This window comes from Anomaloglossus baeobatrachus, chromosome 2, assembly GCF_048569485.1.
Source record: "Anomaloglossus baeobatrachus isolate aAnoBae1 chromosome 2, aAnoBae1.hap1, whole genome shotgun sequence".
NCBI classification, from domain to species: Eukaryota; Metazoa; Chordata; class Amphibia; order Anura; family Aromobatidae; genus Anomaloglossus; species Anomaloglossus baeobatrachus.
Genome location: NC_134354.1, coordinates 546,806,176 through 546,829,301, shown reverse-complemented (window position 1 = coordinate 546,829,301; position 23,126 = coordinate 546,806,176). Strand labels below are relative to the sequence as shown.

Here is a 23,126-nt window from a genome sequence, read left to right as displayed (position 1 = left end):
ATCTAACAATGTATTACTTAGATTGTTGGGTGCAGCCGTTCTGATACAATCAGAATTTTTAGATTTAAGGCCGCTTTATACACTGCGACATCGCTCAAGCGATCTCGTTGGGGTCACGGAATTTGTGACGCACAGCCGGTCGCTTTAGCGATGCCGTTGCGTGTGACACCTATGAGCGATTTTGCATTGTCGCAAAAAGGTGCAAAATCGCTCATCGGTGACATGGGGAAATTCTCGTCCATTCTTGAATATCGTTGCTGCTGCAGTAACGATGTAGTTCGTCGTTCCTGCGGCAGCACACATCGCTCCGTGTGACACCGCAGGAACGAAGAACCTCTCCTTACCTGCCTCCCGCCTGCAATGCGGAAGGAAGGAGGTGGGCGGGATGTTCGTCCCGCTCATCTCCGCCCCTCCGCTTCTATTGGGCGGCGGTTCAGTGACGCTGCTGTGACGTCGCTGTGATGCTGAACGAACTGCCCCCTTAGAAAGGAGGCGGTTCGCCGGTCACAGCGACGTCGCAGGGCAGGTAAGTAGTGTGACGGGTCCGCGCGATGTTGTGCGCCACGGGCAGCGATTTGCCCGTGTCGCACAACCGATGGGGGCGGGTACCCACACTAGCGTTATCGGTCACGATATCGCAGCGTATAAAGCGGCCTTTAGTCATGTAGCAAAGCTGAGAGAGCTGTCCTGTCCACACCACATAGAGATTGTACATTTACAATGAGGTGTCAATCAGAATAGGGGGCGTGATGAACTTTGTAGTCCGAGCAATGATAAGGGTCCTGATGCTTAGAAAAACATAGCAAATAAACAACAGATTGGACTACGACAAGACAGGCATCCCTCAATTTTCTGTGTTAACTCTTGCAGCATGCTGGCTTCACCTTACACAGCAAAAGCCTGCTGACAGATTTCTTTTAAACAAACATAGCAAATAAACAACAGATCAGACATGACAAGACAAGCATCCCTAAATTCTAGGTATTAAGCCTTGCAGCATGCTGTCTTCAAATTACATAGGAAAAGCCTGCTGACAGATTGTCTTTAATGTTGGGGCAGAATTACCCATCCATCTTGAGGCTGTCAATTTCCTGGCAAGAAATAAAGTTTTTCTAAGAAAGATTTTGTTATGATGACTGCATAGTTCCTTGTCCAGCAGTCCAAAAAAACATATTTTAGGATATAATGGAATGGGAATGGATATCAGGGAGGCTAGGAATGTGATTATATTTTGCCAGAAGGAGAGAAAAATTGGACAAGGCCAAACCATGTGCCAGAAATCTGCGTTTAAGGTGTGACACCACAACTATTCCGAACAGGGTAATCAACCGATTCAATTCAGCCTTAAGGGGTTAGGAAGGGTGAATAATGCATAAATGAGTCCTTTAATTGTTCAATGAAGGGGAGACAAAAAGTCCTACCCACTAATAAGCAGATAAAAAAAATGTAAGATATCAAAAAAAATTGGGATCTCGGCACATCATACTTACTTCTCAACTGATCGAAAGATAGCAGTATATTCTGGTCAAAAAGGTCGCAAAGTAAAAGGACATTTTGAGTGATCCAAAATTGAGAGGATGGGTGAGATACCAAAGATGGAAAATAAGGGTTTTGCCATGGAGGGATGTCCGCTAAAATATGTTTAAAGTTTGATACTGAACTCGCCTGTCTCCAGACTAACCATGCCAACTTGAGCATAGGCAACATTTTGGGAATGACAGATTTATCAAGCTCCAAAAATCCTAGTGGAAGGCTAGTGTTTGCCACTTCCATTAAGTGACTCTCCAAATTTGACAGTTGAGAACATGGCATGCTGCTGCTTAGCGCCATTAGCTGGCTTGCTATTTAGTAAAGATAAAAATCTGGCAAAACTGTACCCCTGAGCTTTTTGAGACTTTGAAGCATAGCTAATTTAAGTTTGGGCCAAGAACTACCCCACACAAATGAAGACATTAGCAGGTTAAGTGTTCAGAAGAAGGATTGAGGGACAAGTAACACATTGTGTTGCTAAAATAACTGACTTTTGGCGATAATATCCTCTTAATTTGGTTTATGATAAAGGTAGTTTCCCCCAGAGATTAAACTTCAGTTTGGCATAAGAGGAAGAATGTTCAAAGAAAGATCCCTTTTAATGTCTTCATGAATGTTGATCCCTAAATTTTTAAAATATATAACCACTGAGACAAAGAATCTAAATGGGCAGAGGGCCCACATGAAAAAGGCATTAAAGCTGAGTTGTTCCATTTTATACAAAGGTTATCAAATCTGCTAAATGTATCGATGGAAGCGATAACATAAGTTAAAGTTTCCTCACCCTGGTCCATAAAAATGATCATGTCATCAGCGTATAACCGAATGGTATACGATTGATCAGCTATAGATATGCCTTTTATTAGTGGTGTGGAGCATATTCCAATAGCTAATGGTTCAATAGCCAGAAAATATAAAGCAGGGGAGAGGTGACAGCCCTGAGCTCCTTTTTCAAGCGAGAAGGATGCAAATGTAACGTCATTCACCGCTACCTTAGCTTTAAGGGCTACATATAGTATACGTATCCATTTACAGAATTTGGGGCCAAATCCAAATTTTTAAAGACATTCTTCCAGAAGTGGCCATTTTACTGAATCAAATTACTTCATCATGGCATCAAGGGAAGCTAATGCGAAGTTATTCTCAGGCTGTAGTGAATTGTATTAGACTACCGACTGTAACCTTCTGATATTTCTTTAAATGCTCTTGCCCGGCATAAACCTCATTGGATCTGAATGTATTAAACCTAGAATCACTTTATTGAGTATCATAGCCAGAATCTTAGTAAGGATTAAACAGTTAGGTCCAGAAATATTTGGACAATGACACAATTTTCGCGAGTTGGGCTCTGCATGCCACCACATTGGATTTGAAATGAAACCTCTACAACAGAATTCAAGTGCAGATTGTAACGTTTAATTTAAAGGTTTGAACAAAAATATCTGATAGAAATTGTAGGAATTGTACACATTTCTTTACAAACACTCCACATTTTAGGAGGTCAAAAGTAATTGGACAAATAAACCAAACCCAAACAAAATATTTTTATTTTCAATATTTTGTTGCGAATCCTTCGGAGGCAATCACTGCCTTAAGTCTGGAACCCATGGACATCACCAAATGCTGGGTTTCCTCCTTCTTAATGCTTTGCCAGGCCTTTACAGCCACAGCCTTCAGGTCTTGCTTGTTTGTGGGTCTTTCCGTCTTAAGTCTGGATTTGAGCAAGTGAAATGCATGTTCAATTGGGTTAAGATCTGGTGATTGACTTGACCATTGCAGAATGTTCCACTTTTTTGCACTCATGAACTCCTGGGTAGCTTTGGCTGTATGCTTGGGGTCATTGTCCACCTGGACTATGAAGCGCCGTCCGATCAACTTTGCGGCATTTGGCTGAATCTGGGCTGAAAGTATATCCCGGTACACTTCAGAATTCATCCGGCTACTCTTGTCTGCTGTTATGTCATCAATAAACACAAGTGACCCAGTGCCATTGAAAGCCATGCATGCCCATGCCATCACGTTGCCTCCACCATGTTTTACAGAGGATGTGGTGTGCCTTGGATCATGTGCCGTTCCCTTTCTTCTCCAAACTTTTTTCTTCCCATCATTCTGGTACAGGTTGATCTTTGTCTCATCTGTCCATAGAATACTTTTCCAGAACTGAGCTGGCTTCATGAGGTGTTTTTCAGCAAATTTAACTCTGGCCTGTCTATTTTTGGAATTGATGAATGGTTTGCATCTAGATGTGAACCCTTTGTATTTACTTTCATGGAGTCTTCTCTTTACTGTTGACTTAGAGACAGATACACTTACTTCACTGAGAGTGTTCTGGACTTCAGTTGATGTTGTGAATGGGTTCTTCTTCACCAAAGAAAGTATGCGGCGATCATCCACCACTGTTGTCATCCGTGGACGCTCAGGCCTTTTTGAGTTCCCAAGCTCACCAGTCAATTCCTTTTTTCTCAGAATGTACCTGACTGTTGATTTTGCTACTCCAAGCATGTCTGCTATCTCTCTGATGGATTTTTTCCTTTTTTTCAGCCTCGGGATGTTCTGCTTCACCTCAATTGAGAGTTCCTTAGACCGCATGTTGTCTGGTCACAGCAACAGCTTCCAAATGCAAAACCACACACCTGTAATCAACCCCAGACCTTTTAACTACTTCATTGATTACAGGTTAACGAGGGAGACGCCTTCAGAGTTAATTGCAGCCCTTAGAGTCCCTTGTCCAATTACTTTTGGTCCCTTGAAAAAGAGAAGGCTATGCATTACAGAGCTATGATTCCTAAACCCTTTCTCCGATTTGGATGTGAAAACTCTCATATTGCAGCTGGGAGTGTGCACTTTCAGCCCATATTATATATATAATTGTATTTCTGAACATGTTTTTGTAAACAGCTAAAATAACAAAACTTGTGTCACTGTCCAAATATTTCTGGCCCTGACTGTATAATCAACGTTTTCTTAAGAAATAGGCCCATAAGATCCACAATCCATAGGATTCTTCCCTTCTTTTAATAATGAAATAATATTAGCTTCATAAACGGAAATAAGGAAAGAAGGTGGGAAATTAAAATCTTTTGATAGCTAACGTACAATTCCAATGGGAGCCCATTTGGGCCCAATGCTTTATCGGAGGCCATGTCACTCAGGGCCATGCTAATTTCCTCTATATCAGCATCTAAAAAGGTTTCCTGACATTTACTTAGAGTAAAGATCTGTAAATCCACTAAGTAGGAACGACAATCATCTATATTAACAGGGCTCTTAGATTTGTATAAAGTGTCATAAATGTCCTCTGCAGATGTTACTATCGAGTCATCTGTAGCTCTGACCTTGAGAATAGCAATAAACATATTATGTTGATGAACCAAAAAAGCCAATAGTTTGCTAGATTGATTCCCAATTTCAAAATAATACTGATGAGTAATACATACACATTACTGGGGGGTATATATGTTATTGCAGGGCCATGTATGTTACTGGGGAGGTATACACATTACTAAAGGGGCATATACGTTACTGGTGGGCATAAACATTACTGGGGGGCATACACGTTACTGTGGGGGCATACATATTACTGGGGGCATACACATTACTGAGGAGCACAGATGTTACTGGGGTTTTGGGCTACAATATATACATCACAGGGGAGGCTGGGGGCTACAGTATATACATTACAGGGGAGGGTGGGGGTTAAAGTATATACATCACAGGAGGGGCTGGGGGCTATGGTATATACAATAAAGGAGAGCCGGGGGGCTACGGTGTATATCACAGAGGAGGCTTGGAGTTACAATATATAGATCACAGGAGGGTCCGGGGGCTACAGTATATACATCACAGGAGGGGCTGGAAGCTACAGCATGTACATCACAGAAAGGACTGATGGCAAATACATCACAGGGGAGGCTGGTGGTATAGACATTACTGGGGCATACACATTACTAGGAGGGCATACAAATTACAGGGGGCATATACAGTCCTGGGGGCATAAACATTACAAGGGGCATACACATTACTGGAGGGTATATATGTTATTACGGGGCCATATATGTTACTGGGGGGCATACACATTACTGGGGAAGCATACACATTCCTGGGGGGCATACACATTACTGGGAGGGCATGCACAGGATTGGGGGCATACACATTACTGAGGGACATACACATTACTGGAGGGCATACACATTACTAAAGGGGCATATACGTTACTGGTGGGCATAAACATTACTGAGGGGCATACACATTACTAGGGGAGCATACACGTTACTGTGAGGACATACATATTACTGGGGGGATACACATTACTGGGGGAACAGATGTTACTGGGGTGGGGGGCATACAGCTCTGGAGATCATACACATTACTGGGGTGGGGGACATACAGCGATGGGGAGCATACACATTACAGTGGTGTGGTGGAGAGCTCTATCTAAAAAGACACATCTGCATGTTCTTCTCAATATCTGACATGAAATCAGAATAAACCTTTGCCATTTTAGGTCAATATGCTAAATTTTGATAATCCTATATCAAAATTATTTATATTTGCCAAATGACAGAAAAATGAGAACGAGAATTTTTATGGCATTTGTATTACTTTCTGCAAAGTCAAAAGTTTACATACATTGACTTGTTTGACTTGAGTCAAACATTTTGGATACCCTTCCAAAAGCTTCCCACAATATGTGGTAGGAATTTGGGCCCATTCTTCCTGACAGAACTGATGTAACTGAGCCATATTTGTAGGTCGCCTTGCACAAACCTGCCTTTTCAGATTTGCCCATAAATTTTTAATAGGATTCAGATCAAGGTTTTGTGATGGCCATTCCAAAACATTGACTTTGTTATCCTTAAGCTACTTTGTAACCAGTTTGGCAGTATGGTTTGGGTCATTGTCCATTTGGAAGACCTATTTCCACCCAAGCTTTACGTTCCTGGCTGATGTTTTGAGATGTTGCTTCAGTATTGCCCCATAATCTTCTTTCCTCATAATGCCATCTATTTGGTGAAGTGCACAAGCCCTCCTACAGCAAAACATCCCCACAACATCATGCTGCCACTCCCATGTTTCACAGTCGGGATGGTGTTCTTAGGCTTCAAAGCTTCTCCCTTTTTCCTCCAAACGTAACGATGGTTATTATGGTCAAACAGTTCCATTTTAGCTTTTTCAGACCACAGGACATGTCTACAAAAATTAAGGTCTTAGTTCCTGTGTGCATTTTCAAACATTACTGTAATCTGGCTTTTTATGTTTCTTTTGGAGTAATAGCTTCTTCCTGCCCACCAGCGCATGTGACACAGTACTCGTTTCACTGTGGATAATGACACAATCTTACAAGCTTCCGCCAACATCTTCAAACGGATTTTTGCTTTTGGAAATTATCAAAACACCGATGCTACAGGAACAATGGAGCCACTGGTGATCGAGTGGTTCTGTGTGTGGACCACCTAATTAAAATAAATAAATTTAAAATAAGATAAGATATATAACACCGCGCATCCACTGAATTACATACAATACTGCTAAAACAGGAAACACTTGGTGCAGGGTGTTCAAACAGTGTTAATAACACTACTTCATTAACTCCCTAGAAGGTGACTGCACAGAGTACTGACAGGGCCGAACAGTGTGATTATAACTTACTCAAAATGCACAGAATTCAAGGCTACAGGTGGATTCGGCAGGTGGTCCGCGCGGCTGTCAGCAAAGCTGGAAGTTCCCTGGAGTGGCTGGCATGAAGGGTTGACTTTCACCACAGGGAAATACGCAGGGCGGGGGGCAAAAAAGAACGCGATAAAGGCCAGAGCACCCCGGCCGGTCGTGTCCCGGCGTACTTCTTCGTCAGGGATTACAGACCCAGCAAAAGGCTCCTATTTAAAGTCTCGAACCCCCCAGTGGAGAGTTCGAGAGCCTTTTGCTGGGTCTGTAATCCCTGACGAAGAAGTACGCATAGTATTTCGAAACGTGTTGGTTTTTGGACCCTGCGTGAACTCACTGTCTAACTTTGTGACGTCACAAATGCTGTACACGCAACTCCTGTACAGCAGGGACACCACCGGCCGGGGTGCTCCAGCCTGTATGGTGTTCTTTTTTGCCCCCCCGCTCTGCGAATTTCCCTGTGGTGAAAGCCAACCCTTCAACCCAGCCACTCCAGGGAACTTCCAGCATTACTGACAGCCGCGCGGACCACCTGCCGAATCCACCTACAGCCTTGAATTCTGTACATTCTGAGTAAGTTATAATCACACTGTTCGGCCCTGTCAGTACTCTGTGCAGCCACCTTCTAGGTAGTTAATGAAGTAGTGTTATTAACACTGTTTGAACACCCTGCACCAAGTGTTTCCTGTTTTAGCAGTATTGTATTTGATTCAGTGGATGCACGGTGTTCTATACCTTATCTTATCTGGATTTTTGCTTTTGTTCTTGGGTTGATATGTACATGTCTAACCAAAGCACGCTCATCCCTAGTACAGAGAACCCATCTTCTTCCTGAGCAGTGTGATGACTGGATGTTTCCATCTTGTTTGTACTTGCGTATAATTGTTTGTACAGATGATTGAGGCACCTTTAGGTATCAGGAAATTGGACCAGACTTGTGCAAGTCCACAATTCTCTTCCTGAGATCTTGGCTGATTCCTTTTGACTTCCCCAAAATGCTACATAAAGAAGCAGTGTGTTTCAGGTGTGCATTAAAATACATCTACAGGTGTGTCTCTAATTAACTCAGATGTTGCCAATAAACTTATCAGAAGCTGCTAAAGACATGACATCATCATATGGGCTGTCCCGTATTGTTTAAAGGCATAGTATTCTTAGTGTAAGTAAACTTTTGAGTTTGCAAAAAGGAATAAAAATGCCTTAAAACATTCTCCCTCTCATTTGGCAAATATAAATGTTTTTCCAATCCTAATTGACCTAAAACGGGCAAGGTTTATTCTGATTTCATGTCAGATAGTGAGAAAAATATGCATGTGTCTTTTTAGATAGTGTATGTTATGTAAACTTTTTTTTTCAACTGCACTATATATATATATATATATATATATATATATATAAAAAATTATCACTATAGACAATTCTAGGCATCATACCTGGAGCTAATTTTGTTAGCAAAATCACACTGACACTGGGAAAATGGTGTATGTATATAAATTTCTTGTTTTCAGCTTTCTTTTTTCATAATATTTAGAACCCAGCCTAACAGTTTCCCAACATTTATAACTAGAATGTGCTGTAGAACAGGGGTGGAAAACCTCCGGCCCGCAGGCCCCCGGGCACATTCCTGGGTACCACAGTGCTCGAGCGGCAGCCGCGCTTTTGTTTGCCCTTTAAATCCCACTGTGTGATGCGAGGAGGCACACACACTCTGGCCTGTGGGTAGATGCTAGAATGTACAGGCTCCTGATTGCAGCCCGTAAATTGTAACAGACTTCCTACTGAAGAAGCTAGAATGTACGGGTTCCTTCCGGGACCTGACTGCAGCCCATACATTCTAGGCTCAACCCTGGCCTGTGCTAGCATGCTCAGGGCTTACCTTGTGGGTAGGCTATGCACCACACTGCACTCCTGGCAAAGAAAAAGAGGTGCAGCAGATTTAACGGCCTCCCAGCTGTACATGCCTTTTGGACCTGTGCTGTGTGACTCCTCCTCCCTCCCCAGTACTGTGAGTTTACAACCCATCGCTGCGTCCAATGCTGTGTACCCCCTAGTACTGTGTGTACCTCCTAGTACTAGGTATACCCCCAAGTGCTATGTACCCCTTCTGTGCTGTGTATCCCCCACTGCTATCCGTGCTGCCACCTAGTGCTTTTCGTGCTGCCTTCTAGTGCTGTCCGTGCTACCTCCCACTGCTATCCGTGCTGCCACCTAGTGGATTCCGTGCTGCCTCCTAGTGCTGTCCGTGCTGCCTTCTAGTGCTGTCCGTGCTGCCTCCTAGTGCTGTCTGTGCTGCCACCTAGTGCTGTCCGTGCTGCCACAAAGAGCTGTCTGTGCTGTCACCTAGTGCTCTCCGTGCTGCCTCCTTGTGCTGTCCATGCTGCCACCTAGTTCTGTCCATGCTGCCACATAGTGCTCTCCGTGCTGCCTCCTAGTGCTGTCCGTTCTGCCTCCTAGTGTTGTCAGTGTTGCCTCCTAGTTCTGTCAGTGCTGCCACCTAGTGCTGTCCATGCTGCCACCTAGTGCTGTCTGTTGTGCCATCTAGTGCTGCCAGTGCTGCAACCTAATTCTCCCTGTGCTGCCACCTAATGCTCTCCGTGCTGCTTCCTAGTGCTCTCCATGCTGCCACCTAGTGCTGTCCATGATGCCACCAAGTGCTCCCCGTGCTGCTACCTAGTGCTCTTCGTGCTGTCACCTACTGCTGTCCGTGCTGCCTTCTAGTGCTGTTTGTGCTGCCTCCTAGTGCTCTGTGCTGCCTCCTAGTGCTGTCCATGCTGCCAACTAGTGCTCTCCGTATTGCCTCCTACTGTTGTCCTTGCTGCCACCTAGTGCTGTCCGTGCTGCCACGTAGTGCTGTCAGCGCTCCCACCTAATGCTCTCCATGCTGCCTCCTAGTGCTGTTTGTTGTGCAACCTAATGCTGTCCGTGCTGCCACCTAGTGCTGTCCATGCTGCCTTCTAGTGCTGTCCGTGCTGCCTCCTAGTGCTGTCCATGCTGCCTCCTAGTGCTCTCTGTGCTGCCTCCTAGTGCTGTCCGTGCTGCCACCTAGTGCTGTCTGTGCTGCCACCTAGTGCTGTCCATGCTGTCACCTTGCCACCTAGTGCTGTCCGTGCTGCCACCTAGTGCTCTCCGTGCTGCCTTCAAGTGCTGTCCGTTGTGCCACCTAGTGATGTCAGTGCTCCCACCTAATGCTCTCCATGCTGCCTCCTAGTGCTGTTTGTTGTGCAACCTAATGCTGTCCGTGCTGCCACCTAGTGCTGTCCATGCTGCCTCCTAGTGCTCTCTATGCTGCCTCCTAGTGCTTTCTGTGCTGCCTTCTAGTGCTGTCCGTGCTGCCACCTAGTACTGTCTGTGCTGCCACCTAGTGCTGTCCATGCTGTCACCTTGCCACCTAGTGCTGTCCGTGCTGCCACCTAGTGCTCTCCGTGCTGCCTTCAAGTGCTGTCCGTTGTGCCACCTAGTGCTGTCAGTGCTGCTATCTAATGCTCTCAGTGCTGCCAACTCTCCTGTGATATACATGCCCCCAGCCTCTCCTATGATGTACATGCCTTAGCCTCTCCTGTGATGTACATGCCTCATCCTCTCCTGTGATGTGTATGTCCCAGCCTCTCCAAAGATGTCTGTGCTGCCTCCTAGTGCTGTCCATGCTGCCTCCTAGTGCTCTCCGTGCTGCCTCCTAGTGCTGTCCATTGTGCCACCTAATGCTGTCCATGCTGTCTCGTAGTAGTCCGTGCTACCACCTAGTGCTATACGTGCTGCCACCTAGTGGTGTCTGTGCTGCCATTTAGTGCTCTCTGTGCTGCCTCCTAGTGCTGTCAGTGTTACCACTTAATGCTCTCCATGCTGCCACCTAGTGCTCTCTGTGCTGCCACCTCTCCTGTGATGTACGTGTCCCAGCCTCTCCTGTGATGTATATGCCCTCAGCCTCTCCTGTGATGTACATGACCAGCCTCTCCTGTGATGTACGTGCCCCAGCCTCTCCTGTGATGTGTATGCCTCAGCATCTCCTGTGATGTACATGCTCCAGCCTCTCTTGTGGCGTACATGCCCCAGCCTCTCCTGTGATGTACATTCTCCCAAACTCTCCTGTGATGTACATGCCCCAGCCTCTCCTGCGATGTACATGTCCAAGCCTCTCCTGTGATGTACATGCCCCAGCCTCTCCTGTGATGTACATGCCCCAGCTTCTCCTGTGATGTACATGCCCCAGGCTCTCCTGTGATGTACATGCCTCAGACTCTCCTGTGATGTACATGCTCCCAGCCTCTTCTGTGAAGTGTATGCCCCCAAGCCTCTCCAGTGATGTGTTTGCCCCAGCCTCTCCTGTGATGTATATGCCCCATCCTCTCCAATGATGTAAATGCCCCAGCCTTTCCTGGGATTTATATGCCCCAGCCTCTCCTGTGATGTATACGCTCCAGCGTATCCTGGGATGCATACCCCCCAGCTTCTCCTGGGATGTATATGCCCCAGCCCCTCCTGGGATGTATATGCTTCAGCGTCTCCAGGGATATATATGCCTCAGCCCCTCCTGGGATGTGTACCCCAGTGTTTCCTGTAATTTATGTGCCCCAGTGTCTCCTGCGATGTATATGCCCGCAGCGACTCCTGTGATGTATATGCCCCAGAGTCTCCTGTGATGTGTATGCCCCCAGCCTCACCAGACTGAGACAAAGCTGGAAAAGCAGTTGTGAGAAACAACATGATCAATATCCCTGAAATTCACACAGCCACACCAAAGAGAAGCAGGTCCAGCCCCATTAGGGGTGAGTTAATTAATTGTTTGACCAAATATAGCAGGGTACTTTTCAAGTTGATAATTTGGTGTGGAACCCGAAGGTTGGTAGAAAATTCCAAATGGCCCCCAGCAGTAAAAAGTTTCCCCACCCCTGCTGTAGAACATGAAAAACCAGCAAACAAAGATGACAGATTTTCTCTGTAACAAATCAATTTATATAAGTTGAGAGTTACTGAAAAAAAACCTGTCACGTAGTTTCACTCTAATTATTATCCAATTGTCTTATTCTGAACTTATTTTATAGTCCTGATTCTGTAGGATGAAATAAGGGCGACAATATGAAATGAGGCCACAATATATATATAGTCTCAAATTTTTTACTTACTGAACGCCCTGGTGGACCCGGAGGACCGACTGGGCCTTCAAAACCTGGCAACCCCGGTGTACCCTGTATAAAAATAAAGCACAAAGGTAAAATATGCAATACATTAACAATGTAAAGATAAATATAATAACATATTTATCAGTCTTACTTCATGATACACATTTAACTTACTGGTAGTCCATTGATTCCGGGTAAACCTTTTTCTCCTTTTAGCATTAATCCGTTCATACCAAAAACATCTCCTGGATCTCCCTGGAAAAAATAAAAAATATTAGAATAAACTGAATGTAAATGACTATAGTATAAGTATACTTAGGCAAAATCAAGAAATGAATGGGAGAGTATAGAAGAAAAAAATATTTACTTTTTGGAGTTCATGCTCATGGAGTCAGTGAGCCTCTTTAGAAAGGAGACATGTAGGATCTATCTGCACTTACACATGTACCACTGGATGCCTGATGTGCATTATGAAGGTATTCTCTCTAGAAGTGGGGAAAATCCCTGCTCTGTTTGACAAAACAAGCCACCACCTTTTTTTTTCTTTGATTTTTGTAGTATCTAAGAAAATAAAAACTGTCTGGCTACAATAAAACCAGAGACACAAAGTAGATGCCTCTTGCTTAACTTTTCATCTATTCTCTCTACAGGGCTATTAGTCCATATCTTCTCTCCCACAAGACTGCCTCTTGCAGGACTAGCATACCTCTTTCTTCTTAGGGGCACTTTGCACACTACGACATCGCAGCTGCGATGTCGGTGGGGTCAAATCGAAAGTGACGCACATCCGGCGTCGCAGTCGATATCGTAGTATGTAAATCCTTTTTGATATGATTATGGAGCGCAAAAACGTCCAAATCGTATCATCGGTGTAGCGACGGTCATTTCCATAATTTCGGAAGGACCGATGTTACGATGTTGTTCCTCGTTCCTGCGGCAGCACACATCGCTGTGTGTGAAGCTGCAGGAGCGAGGAACATCACCTTACCTGCATCCTGCGGCTCACACCGGCTATGCGGAAGGACGGAGGTTGGCGGGATGTTTATGTCCCGCTCAGCTCCGCCCCTCCGCTTGTATTGGCCGCCTGCCGTGTGACATTGCTATGACGCCGCACGACCCGCCCCCTTAATAAGGAGGCAGTTCGCCGGCCAGAGCGACGTCGCAGGGCAGGTGAGTGCATGTGAAGCTGCCATAGTGATAATGTTCGCTACGGCAGCTATCACCATGATATCGCAGCTGCGACGGGGGCGGGTGCTATCACGCTCGGCATCGCAAGCATCGGTTTGCGATGTCGTAGTGTGCAAAGTGCCCCTTAGAGTTTATCTCCAGTCTTTGTTTTTCTTTCACCTTCCTCTGGTTATTCTCTTTTGCTCCTTTTTATCCCCTTGCCCATGCTAGTCTTTTTCCATCTTCCTCCTTTTTTAAGACATTGATCCCCTTTTTTCGTCCATTCGCCTCCCTGTTCTTTCTTCTTCCGACTTTCTTGCAACCGCTCCCACTTTTCTGCCTCTTTGCTTTTTATTTTATTTTTTTTTTTATTTTCTTAATTTTTATTTTTAATGTTTTGTTTTTTTTTATTATTTCTCATTTTCATTCTAAGGAGGGCTTTGCACGCTGCGACATCAGTAACAATGTGTTACCGATGCTGCAGCGATAGTCCCGCCCCGTCACACGTGCAATATCTAGTGAAAGTTGACGTAGCGATTATTATCGCTATGGCAGTTTCACACGCACATACCTGCCGTGCGACGTCCCTCTGGCCGGCGACCCGCCTCCTTCCTAAGGGGGCGGGTCGTGCGGCGTCACAGCGACGTCACACGGCAGGCGGCCAATTGAAGCGGAGGGGCGGAGATGAGCAGGATGTAAACATCCCGCCCACCTCCGTCCTTCTCATTGCAGCCGGCGGCAGGTAAGGTGAAGTTCCTCGCTCCTGCGGCTTCACACACAGCGATGTGTGCTGCCGCAGGAGCGAGGAACAACATCGCACCTGTCGCTGCACCGGCATTATGGAAATGTCGGAGGCTGCAGCGATGATACGATAACGACGCTTTTGCGCTCGTTCATCGTATCAAAAAGGTTTTACACGTTGCGATATCGACTGCGACGCCGGATGTGCATCACTTTCGATTTGACCCCATCGACATCGCACGTGCAATGTCGCAACGTGCAAAGCCGCCCTAAGTTTTTTAGTCTTTATTGTTTGTTTTCTCCCCTCATTGTTTTCTTTATCTCCTCCTTTTCTCCATGTATCATATCATCCCAATATCCACACTTACATTGAACAAAAGGTACACTTCAACTCTCAACAACTTGTTCTTACATACAGTGCTTTGAGAAAGTATTCACCTCTTTGGGATTTTACTGCATTACTTGGAATTTCATTGTTTGTTTGTTTTTTGAAGATTTGCATCAGTTCATGTAAAAAACATGCCTCCAACTGTGAATATTTGATTTTCAAATGAATGTGAAGCAAACATCAAATAGGACAAAATAACTGAAAACTTCAGTGTGCATAACTATTCACGCCCCTAAAATCAGTAGACCTTTTGTAGACCTCCCTTTAGTGTGCAACTACAGCTGCAAGTCGCTTTGAATAAGTCTCTAAGAGGTTTCCACATTTTGCCACTGGGATTTTTGCCCTTTCCTCAAGGCAAAACTGTTCCAGCTCCTTCAGTTAGATGGTTTCCTCAGGTGAACAGCAATCTTCAAGTCTGACCACATATTTTCGATTGGATTAACGTCTGGGCTTTGACTAGGCCACTCCAATACATTTACACATTTCCCCTTTACAAAGAGAAGGACCTCGGCCGGCGCTCCTAGCAACTCCAAGGTGGACCAGATTATTCTCTGTAACAGTTTACTAAAATAATTGCAAACTAGAGGGTTACCTTCAAGTGAGCACAATTCATTAGTATTTGCTCACTAGAAGGTAACCTTCTAGCCTGCAATCATTTTAATAAACTTTTATGGAGAATCATCTGGTCCACCTTGAAGTTGCTAGGAGCACTGGCCAAAATCCTTCTCTTTGCGATTGTGTCCTCTGGGAACCCCAACAGAGAAGATCTCCTCAACAAACCGACATTGCAGCATACTACCACTTGGAGGAGTTAAGATTCTCACTACATGCTCCTGTACGTCTAAAAGAAGGTGAGTGCCTATTTTTTCCTGACTGCCCCCCCTGGTTGAAGCCATTACTATGCTCAGATTAGTGCTACAGGATTTTTTCTCAATTTTTTCCCTTCAAATTTAGTGGGGATCACATTTAACTTTTCCCCTTTAACTACTCGAGTGTTGCTATAGCAGTATGCATTGTTTTGTTGGAAGGTGAACCTCCATCCCAGTCTCAAATCACTGACAGACTAAAACAAGTTTTGCTCAAGAATATCCCTGTATTTCGCACGAGCCAACTACCCCTTGACTCAGACCATTTCCTTTGTCCCTGGTGTCGAAAAACATCCACACAGCATGATGCTGTCACCACCATCTTTCACTGTGGGGATGGTGTTCTTGGGGTGATGAGCTGTGTTGGTTTGACACCAGACATAGCTATACCTTGGTGGCCAATGAGTTCAATTTTGGTCTCATCTGACCACAGCACATTCATCCATATATTTGGGGAGGCTCCCACATGTTTTTTGAAAAAATCAAAATGAGCCTTCCAAGTTTTGGCTGTAAGTAAAGGTTTGTTTTTTTCTAGCCAGTCTTTCTTAAAGGCCAGCTCTATAAATTTGATGGCATATTGTGGTCATATGGACAGATAATTTAGTCTCTGCGTGGGATCTCTGCAGCCCTTTGGGGGTTAACTTTGGTCTCTGTGTTGCCTCTCTGATTAATGCCCTCTTTGCCCGGGCTGAGAGTTTTGGAAGGTGGCCCTTTCTTGGCAGGTTTGGCAGGTCTAACTTGTTTGGAGATCTCCTTGGTCTTCATGTTGTTTTGTTAGTGATGCCTCTTGCTTAATAGTGTTGCAGTCTCTGTGGCCTTTCAGAAAAGGTTTTTATAAAGTGAGAGACCATGTGACACTTAGATTTCACACAGGTGGAATTCTTTTCACTAAGCATGTGACTTATTGCTTGCACCAGAATTTTTTTTAAGGGCATCATAGCTAGGGAGGTGAGTACATATGAACATGACAATATTTATTTTATCGCATAAATTTAATTTTTGCTTATCTTTTTCTCATTTCACTTCCCCAATTTAGACTATTTAGTGCTGATGCATCACACACAAATAGGATTACAAAAATATTTAAACAGGATGTAATGTAACAAAATAGGTACAAAGCTAAGAGGGTGAATTCTATTGTATACTGTATATACTAACAGTTCCCAAAATCCCTTAGCAATAATTCTTCTTCCAGAAACTAGTTCTTCCTGGTCATTATACTTCTTAGCTGTTCCTCAGCTACATAATTTCCAGTACGTCTGTAAAATTCAATCATTCCTTAAGGCCCCGTCACACTAAGCAACATCGCTAGCAACATCGCTGCTAACAAACAACTTTTGTGACGCAGCAGCGATGTTGCTAGCGATGTCGCTGTGTGTGACATCCAGCAACAACCTGGCCCCTGCTGTGAGGTCGTTGGTTGTTGCTGAATGTCCTGGGCCATTTTTTAGTTGTTGCTGTCCCGCTGTGAAGCACACATCGCTGTGTGTGACAGCGAGACAGCAACAACTAAATGTGCAGGCAGCAGGAGCCGGCTTCTGCGGACACTGGTAACCACGGTAACCATCGGGTAACCAAGAAGCCCTGTCCTTGGTTACCCGATATTTACCTTCGTTACCAGCCTCCGCCACTCTCCTGCTCTGTGCACATGTATCTGCAGCACACATCGGGTAATTAACCCAATGTGTACTGTAGCTAGGAGAGCAAGGAGCCAGCACTAAGCAGTGTGCACGGCTCCCTGCTCTCTGCACATGTAGCTACAGCACACATCGGGTAATTAACCCAATGTGTGCTGTAACTAGGAGAGCAAGGAGCCAGCACTAAGCAGTGTGCACAGCTCCCTGCTCTCTGCACATGTAGCTACAGCACACATCGGGTAATTAACCCAATGTGTGCTGTAACTAGGAGAGCAGGGAGCCAGCGCTAAGCGGTGTGCGCTGCTCCCTGCTCTGTGCACATGTAGCTGCAGCACACATCGGGTAATTAACCCGATGTGTGCTGTAACTAGGAGAGCAGGGAGCCAGCGCTAAGCAGTGTGCTCTGCTCCCTGCTCTCTGCACGTGTAGCTACGTGCGCTGGTAACCAAGGTAAATATCGGGTTGGTTACCCGATATTTACCTTAGTTACCAAGCGCAGCATCTTCCACGCGGCGCTGCTGGCTGGGGGCTGGGACACTGGTTGCTGGTGAGCTCACCAGCAACTCGTGCAGCGACGCTCCAGCGATCCCTGCCAGGTCAGGTTGCTGGTGGGATCGCTGGAGTGTCGCAGTGTGACATAACACCAGCAACCTCCTAGCAACTTACCAGCGATCCCTATCAGGTTGGATCGTTGTTGGGATCGCTGGTAAGTTGATTAGTGTGACTGGGCCTTTATACATCACTGAGCGTTCCCAACGAGATGCATCTTCAAGACCACATACAAAGCCAGCATGAGCTCCGGCGCATAGATAAACCATCTTCCTCACTCCTCACCTCATTTCCCAGCTCTTTTCTCACCAACAATCCATATCACTCCGACTATAGACCACCTCTCTTCTTTAGATATCTACTACGGCAATCCTATCTTCCATGATAATAAATTACCTTATTGTTTTACTAAGAGGCTACATACAAAGATAATTCTAATCGGTCTTGTCCTCCACTGTCTTATTTAGCACTGTCAGCTGTCATGATCCAGGACCGGTATTCTCCGCTCCAGAGTTTCCCAGTCCCGACCTGATCATGTCAGGGGCTAACTCCCATCAGCCTCATTCTGGTTTCAGGAGACACTATATATGGTCTCTGACCCTGCATTGCTGTGCTGGTTATAGTTCAGCTCTGCAGCCTGTGACTTGCTCTGGTGAGATTTCCTATTTGATCTGACTCCTTGTTACCGTGCCCTGACCTGTACCCTCCCCCGATTGTCCGTCTATCCAAGTCCCTGACTTCCCGCTCCTGTCTGTTGTTTGTATTTCCCTCTGCATACCTGATCTCCCGGCTTCCGACTTGGTTCTGTTGTCTGGCTTGATATTGATCCTCCCTTTGCTATGATTTGACTCTCCTGGCTAGACCCTGACTGTTTGACTACTCTATTAGCCCCCTGGTGGTTTGCCTGTTAGCTGCCTGCTGGAGCTACTCTGCTGTGCTTCAGCTGCCTTTCTGTTACAGTGTTACTTTGACTCTCCTGCCCTACTCTGCTGCTACCTAGTGGGAATATGCTGTACTACGTCTTACCAGCCCTTTGTACAGCGTGACATCAGCCTAGTTTAATTCACGTCCCAAAGAGCCTTCCACCACAGATTTATATTTATATTACATCTCTACTACAGGTCGCCTTATGAGCTTTTTTTTTTCAAACTGGAACTAAATATCAAGTTTTGTCTTGTGGATATTTGTTATCCATGCTATTGATTTCGTTTGTCTAGCCATATCTGCAACTTTGTGTCTCATTTTATTTACTTTTTATGTGCGTTTCCAGGATGATATATTGTCTACTTTTAGATATGTCATTGAAATTTTCCTTTTTGACACATATTTGTGCTTTTTTTCACATTCTTTCAGTCTGATGAAGGTCTAATACGGACGTAAAGGTTACTAAATCTGTTTGGATTTTAATAGTAAAGATATTACCACTTTAAAATTTTCAAGGCGTTCTTATCCTCGTTTTCTTCATTTATACAGGGTGGTACCCTTTCCAAACACCTACCAATACTTAGTGACATGTACCTGACACACCATGTATTTTTCTAATTTTATAAAATTCAGCAATATTAGAAAGGCTGAACATTTTCAATTAACTCACAAGTTACTTTACTTCTGTACTTCTACATACCTTAACTCCTGGTAAACCTGGAGAGCCCTAAAATAATAAACGGGATATTAACAAACATAAAGCATGTGAAGTGGAAAATATTATAAAGCATTTAAAGAAAATCCTGACACTTTTTTTTTAGACAGTTGGATTTGCAGGGATGTCTGGTTTCTAAACAAAAGTGTGCAGTCTACAGTATGTGACTGCAGAATGCTGAATTGTGAAGGTGTTTGATATGCACATTGTCATGATTCCTTTGTTTTCGCCATGTGCGTGGGTGATCATGCGATCACATGTATTTGATTCATCACATGCCAACCAGACTGTGCAATTCTATCAATTCTCATTGAAAGAAGCCAGGTGAGAGACTAGTTAGCATGTGAATGCAAATATGTATATCCTATACATAAAGTCCCGTAAAATCACATGTCCTGCTGTATTATCTGAAACAATCTCTTTCAATTTGGATAATAAAGGAGAGAAAAAGCATGAAAATTAACCCCTAACCCCCTTCTCCAAAAGATTTTTTTCTTTTTCCCTCTCCTTCCTCCAAGTCATAAGTTTTTATTTTTTGTCAATATAGCCAGTTGTAGTTATAAATATTACCGTAAAATGTACTGAAAAATAGAAAGACAAAATCTGAGATGGTGAAATGGTTAAAAAAAGCGAAAAAACAAACAAACGACATACTGCCATTGTTTTTTGTGTCTTGTTTTTACCATGTTCCTTGTTAAGTAAAAATGGCCGGGTGACATGGTTTCATAGTTGGACTATGGGGGTTGCTGTTGTATTGTGTTAGGGAATTTAGGGAGGTGCAGTGACCGACAAACTGCTATTGTGGAATTTCAATTTTTTTTCCATTTTAAACAATTTACTGTATAGGTTAATGGATTTTATATTTGTATAGATTGGACTTTTAGGCTGTGTGCACGAAGTGCATTTTTTAGTGCAGTTTTGTCACAAAACTGCAAGCAAACCTGATGCCAGCAAAGCCAATGAGAAACCTGAAGTGTAGTGCACATGTTGAGTTTTTTTCCCTTCAGATTTGGTGCAGAAAATAATCTGCAGCATGTCAATTCTTTCAGTGTTTTTGCCTGGGCTTTTTTTTACCATAGATAGCACTGAAAAACAGATGAAAAAAAAATATATACCAAAATAACCATGGTTTTAAACTCACAACCCTTGGGTAATCATGCTTCCAAAATAATACAACAAGCACGATACGATGACGCTAATGCTGCAAAGCCACGCCTCTGCAATCAGCATCCTCTGATTCTTCTATTAGAGTGATGCGCGCATGCGCTGTGATGCACGTGACGTAATTAGTCACATGACCTCTCGCAGGTCCTTTTATAAGATGAGAGTACCACATGCCTCTAAGAAGAAGCGGGCAGTCCGCCCGCCAAACGGCTGTTAGGCGCCTCACTCTGGTCTATGTGCCGTGCTAATTCCCCTGTGATCTATTAGGTAAGACAAATGTTGCAGATTTTCAATTAATATTAGTATTGCCACTTGTGATTTGGTCCACATGAGCGCTACTCCTATGCTTGAACTGTGATTAGCTTTTGGTATACAGGCGACCTCTTGTGGAATTTCAATAGAATTGCACCTTACATGCACAACTGCACTTCATGTCTCTAATTGGATTCATGGATATATCCACTTGATATAATTATTTATAATATGCTTAATTGATTTAGCAGTGGCATGGTGTTCATTTTCCGTCCCTTACTCAATTCTTGAATTTTTAATATATTTTTTTGCATTTTGCTGATAAAGATTCTATTATTATACAAGTTTAAATCTCCACTGCTTTCTTGTGTGCAAAAAAAATGCATCAAAAACCTAGCTAAAATGCATAAAAAATTATGAAAAAATGTGTGTTTTTGCGCTGTGTCTTTCCTGTCAAGAGATGCAGAAATTTCTGCAATCAAATACTCAATGTGCGCACATACTCTTACAGTAATATGAAATATGCTTTTCTTTATAATTTTTTAGTTTTTATTTCTACTTTCTTGAATCTGTGTTTGTATATGCTTGCTGGACTAATTTATATATGTGGCAATACCAAATATACTTACCGTATTTTGTTTTGCTATTTTATTTCTACAATTAATATGTTTTACTTTATTTCTCACTCCCCTCAGGGATCTTGAACATGTGTTCATTTGATCAGTTGTTTTATATGACATCAGAGGCTGGGCTTCATTGGAGTACTAAGATGGCAGCCATGGCAGCCCCTGTCATGACCACTTATGGGCACCCCACAAACATGAAGTAGAGGGGCTGATAGGTGCACACATGCATTGGCAATCAGAGGCAACAGCGAATGACAACAGCATTTAAATAGCTAAACAAAAAAAAACAGTTGCTGCTGTTGCAGGTAGACGCTGGTTTGGTGAACAATGGTACGAGTTGGATACCCAACACCCAATATGTGACCCAAGAGTATGTCAGACATTGGGAACGGGTTAAAGCAGATATTAAACCTTCACAAAGCAGTTAACTGAAGGCAGTGTCTATGGAACCTGGATTCTTTCCATGTACAGTCCCTTGCGAAAGTATTCGGCCCCCTTGAATTTTTCAACCTTTTCCCACATTTCAGGCTTCAAACATAAAGATAAAAATTTCAATGTTATGGTGAAGAATCAACAACAAGTGGGACACAATTGTGAAGTAGAATGAAATGTATCGCTTATTTTAAACGTTTTTTTTTTTTAAATAAATAACAGAAAAGTGGGGCATGCAATATTATTCGTCCCCTTTAAGTTAATACTTTGTAGCACCACCTTTGGCTGCGATTACAGCTGCAAGTCGCTTGGGGTATGTGTCTATCAGTTTTGCACATCGAGAGACTGAAATTCTTGCCCATTCTTCCTTTGCAAACAGCTGGAGCTGAGTGAGGTTGGATGGAGAGCGTTTGTGAACAGCAGTTTTTGTCTCTTTCCACAGATTCTCAATTGGATTCAGGTCTGGACTTTGACTTGGCCATTCTAACACCTGGATACGTTTATTTGTGAACCATTCCATTGTAGATTTTGCTTTATGTTTGGGATTGTTGTCTTGTTGGAAGACAAATCTCCGTCCCAGTCTCAGGTCTTTTTGCAGACTTCAACAGGTTTTCTTCAAGAATGGTCCTGTATTTGGCTCCATCCATCTTCCCATCAATTTTAACCATCTTCCCTGTCCGTGTTGAAGAAAAGCCGGCTCAAACCATGATGCTGCCACCACCATGTGTTGACAGTGGGGATGGTGTGTTACGGGTGATGAGCTGTGTTGCCTTTACGCCAAACATATCATTTGGCATTGTGCCCAAATAGTTCGATCTTGGTTTCATCTGACCAGAGCACCTTCTTCCACATGTTTGGTGTGTCTCTCAGGTGGGTTGTGGCAAACTTTAAACAACACTTTTTATGGATATCTTTGAGAAATGGCTTTCTCCTTGCCACTCTTCCATAAAGGCCAGATTTGTGCAGTGTACGACGGATTGTTGTCCTATGGAAAGACTCTCCCACCTCAGCTGTAGATTTCTGCAATTCATCCAGAGTGATCATGGGCCTCTTGGCTGCATCTCTGATCAGTCTTCTCCTTGTTTGAGATGAATGTTTGTATGGATGGCCGGGTCTTTAGATTTGCAGTGGTATGATACACCTTCCATTTCCATATGATCGCTTGAACAGTGCTCCTTGGGATTTTAAAAGTTTTGAACATTTTTTTGTAACCAAATCCAGCTTTGAACTTCTCCACAACAGTATCACGGACCTGCCTGTTGTGTTCCTTGGTCTTCATGATGCTATCTGCGCTTTAAACAGAACACTGAGACTATCACAGAGCAGGTGCATTTATACAGAGACTTGATTACAC

At 43.9% G+C, this 23,126-nt stretch overlaps 1 protein-coding gene across 1 annotated transcript in view; it reads right to left on the bottom strand.

Moving 5' to 3' along the window:
- COL4A1 (collagen type IV alpha 1 chain) overlaps window positions 1–23,126 on the bottom strand; it is a 307,217-nt gene that overhangs the window by 147,642 nt on the left and 136,449 nt on the right. Inside the window, exons 8-10 of the mRNA XM_075336674.1 lie at window positions 19,284–19,310; window positions 12,486–12,566; window positions 12,315–12,377 (exon numbers count right to left, since the gene is read on the bottom strand). Coding sequence (XP_075192789.1) covers window positions 12,315–12,377; window positions 12,486–12,566; window positions 19,284–19,310 — 171 coding nt within the window. The remainder of the gene's footprint in view (window positions 1–12,314; window positions 12,378–12,485; window positions 12,567–19,283; window positions 19,311–23,126) is intronic.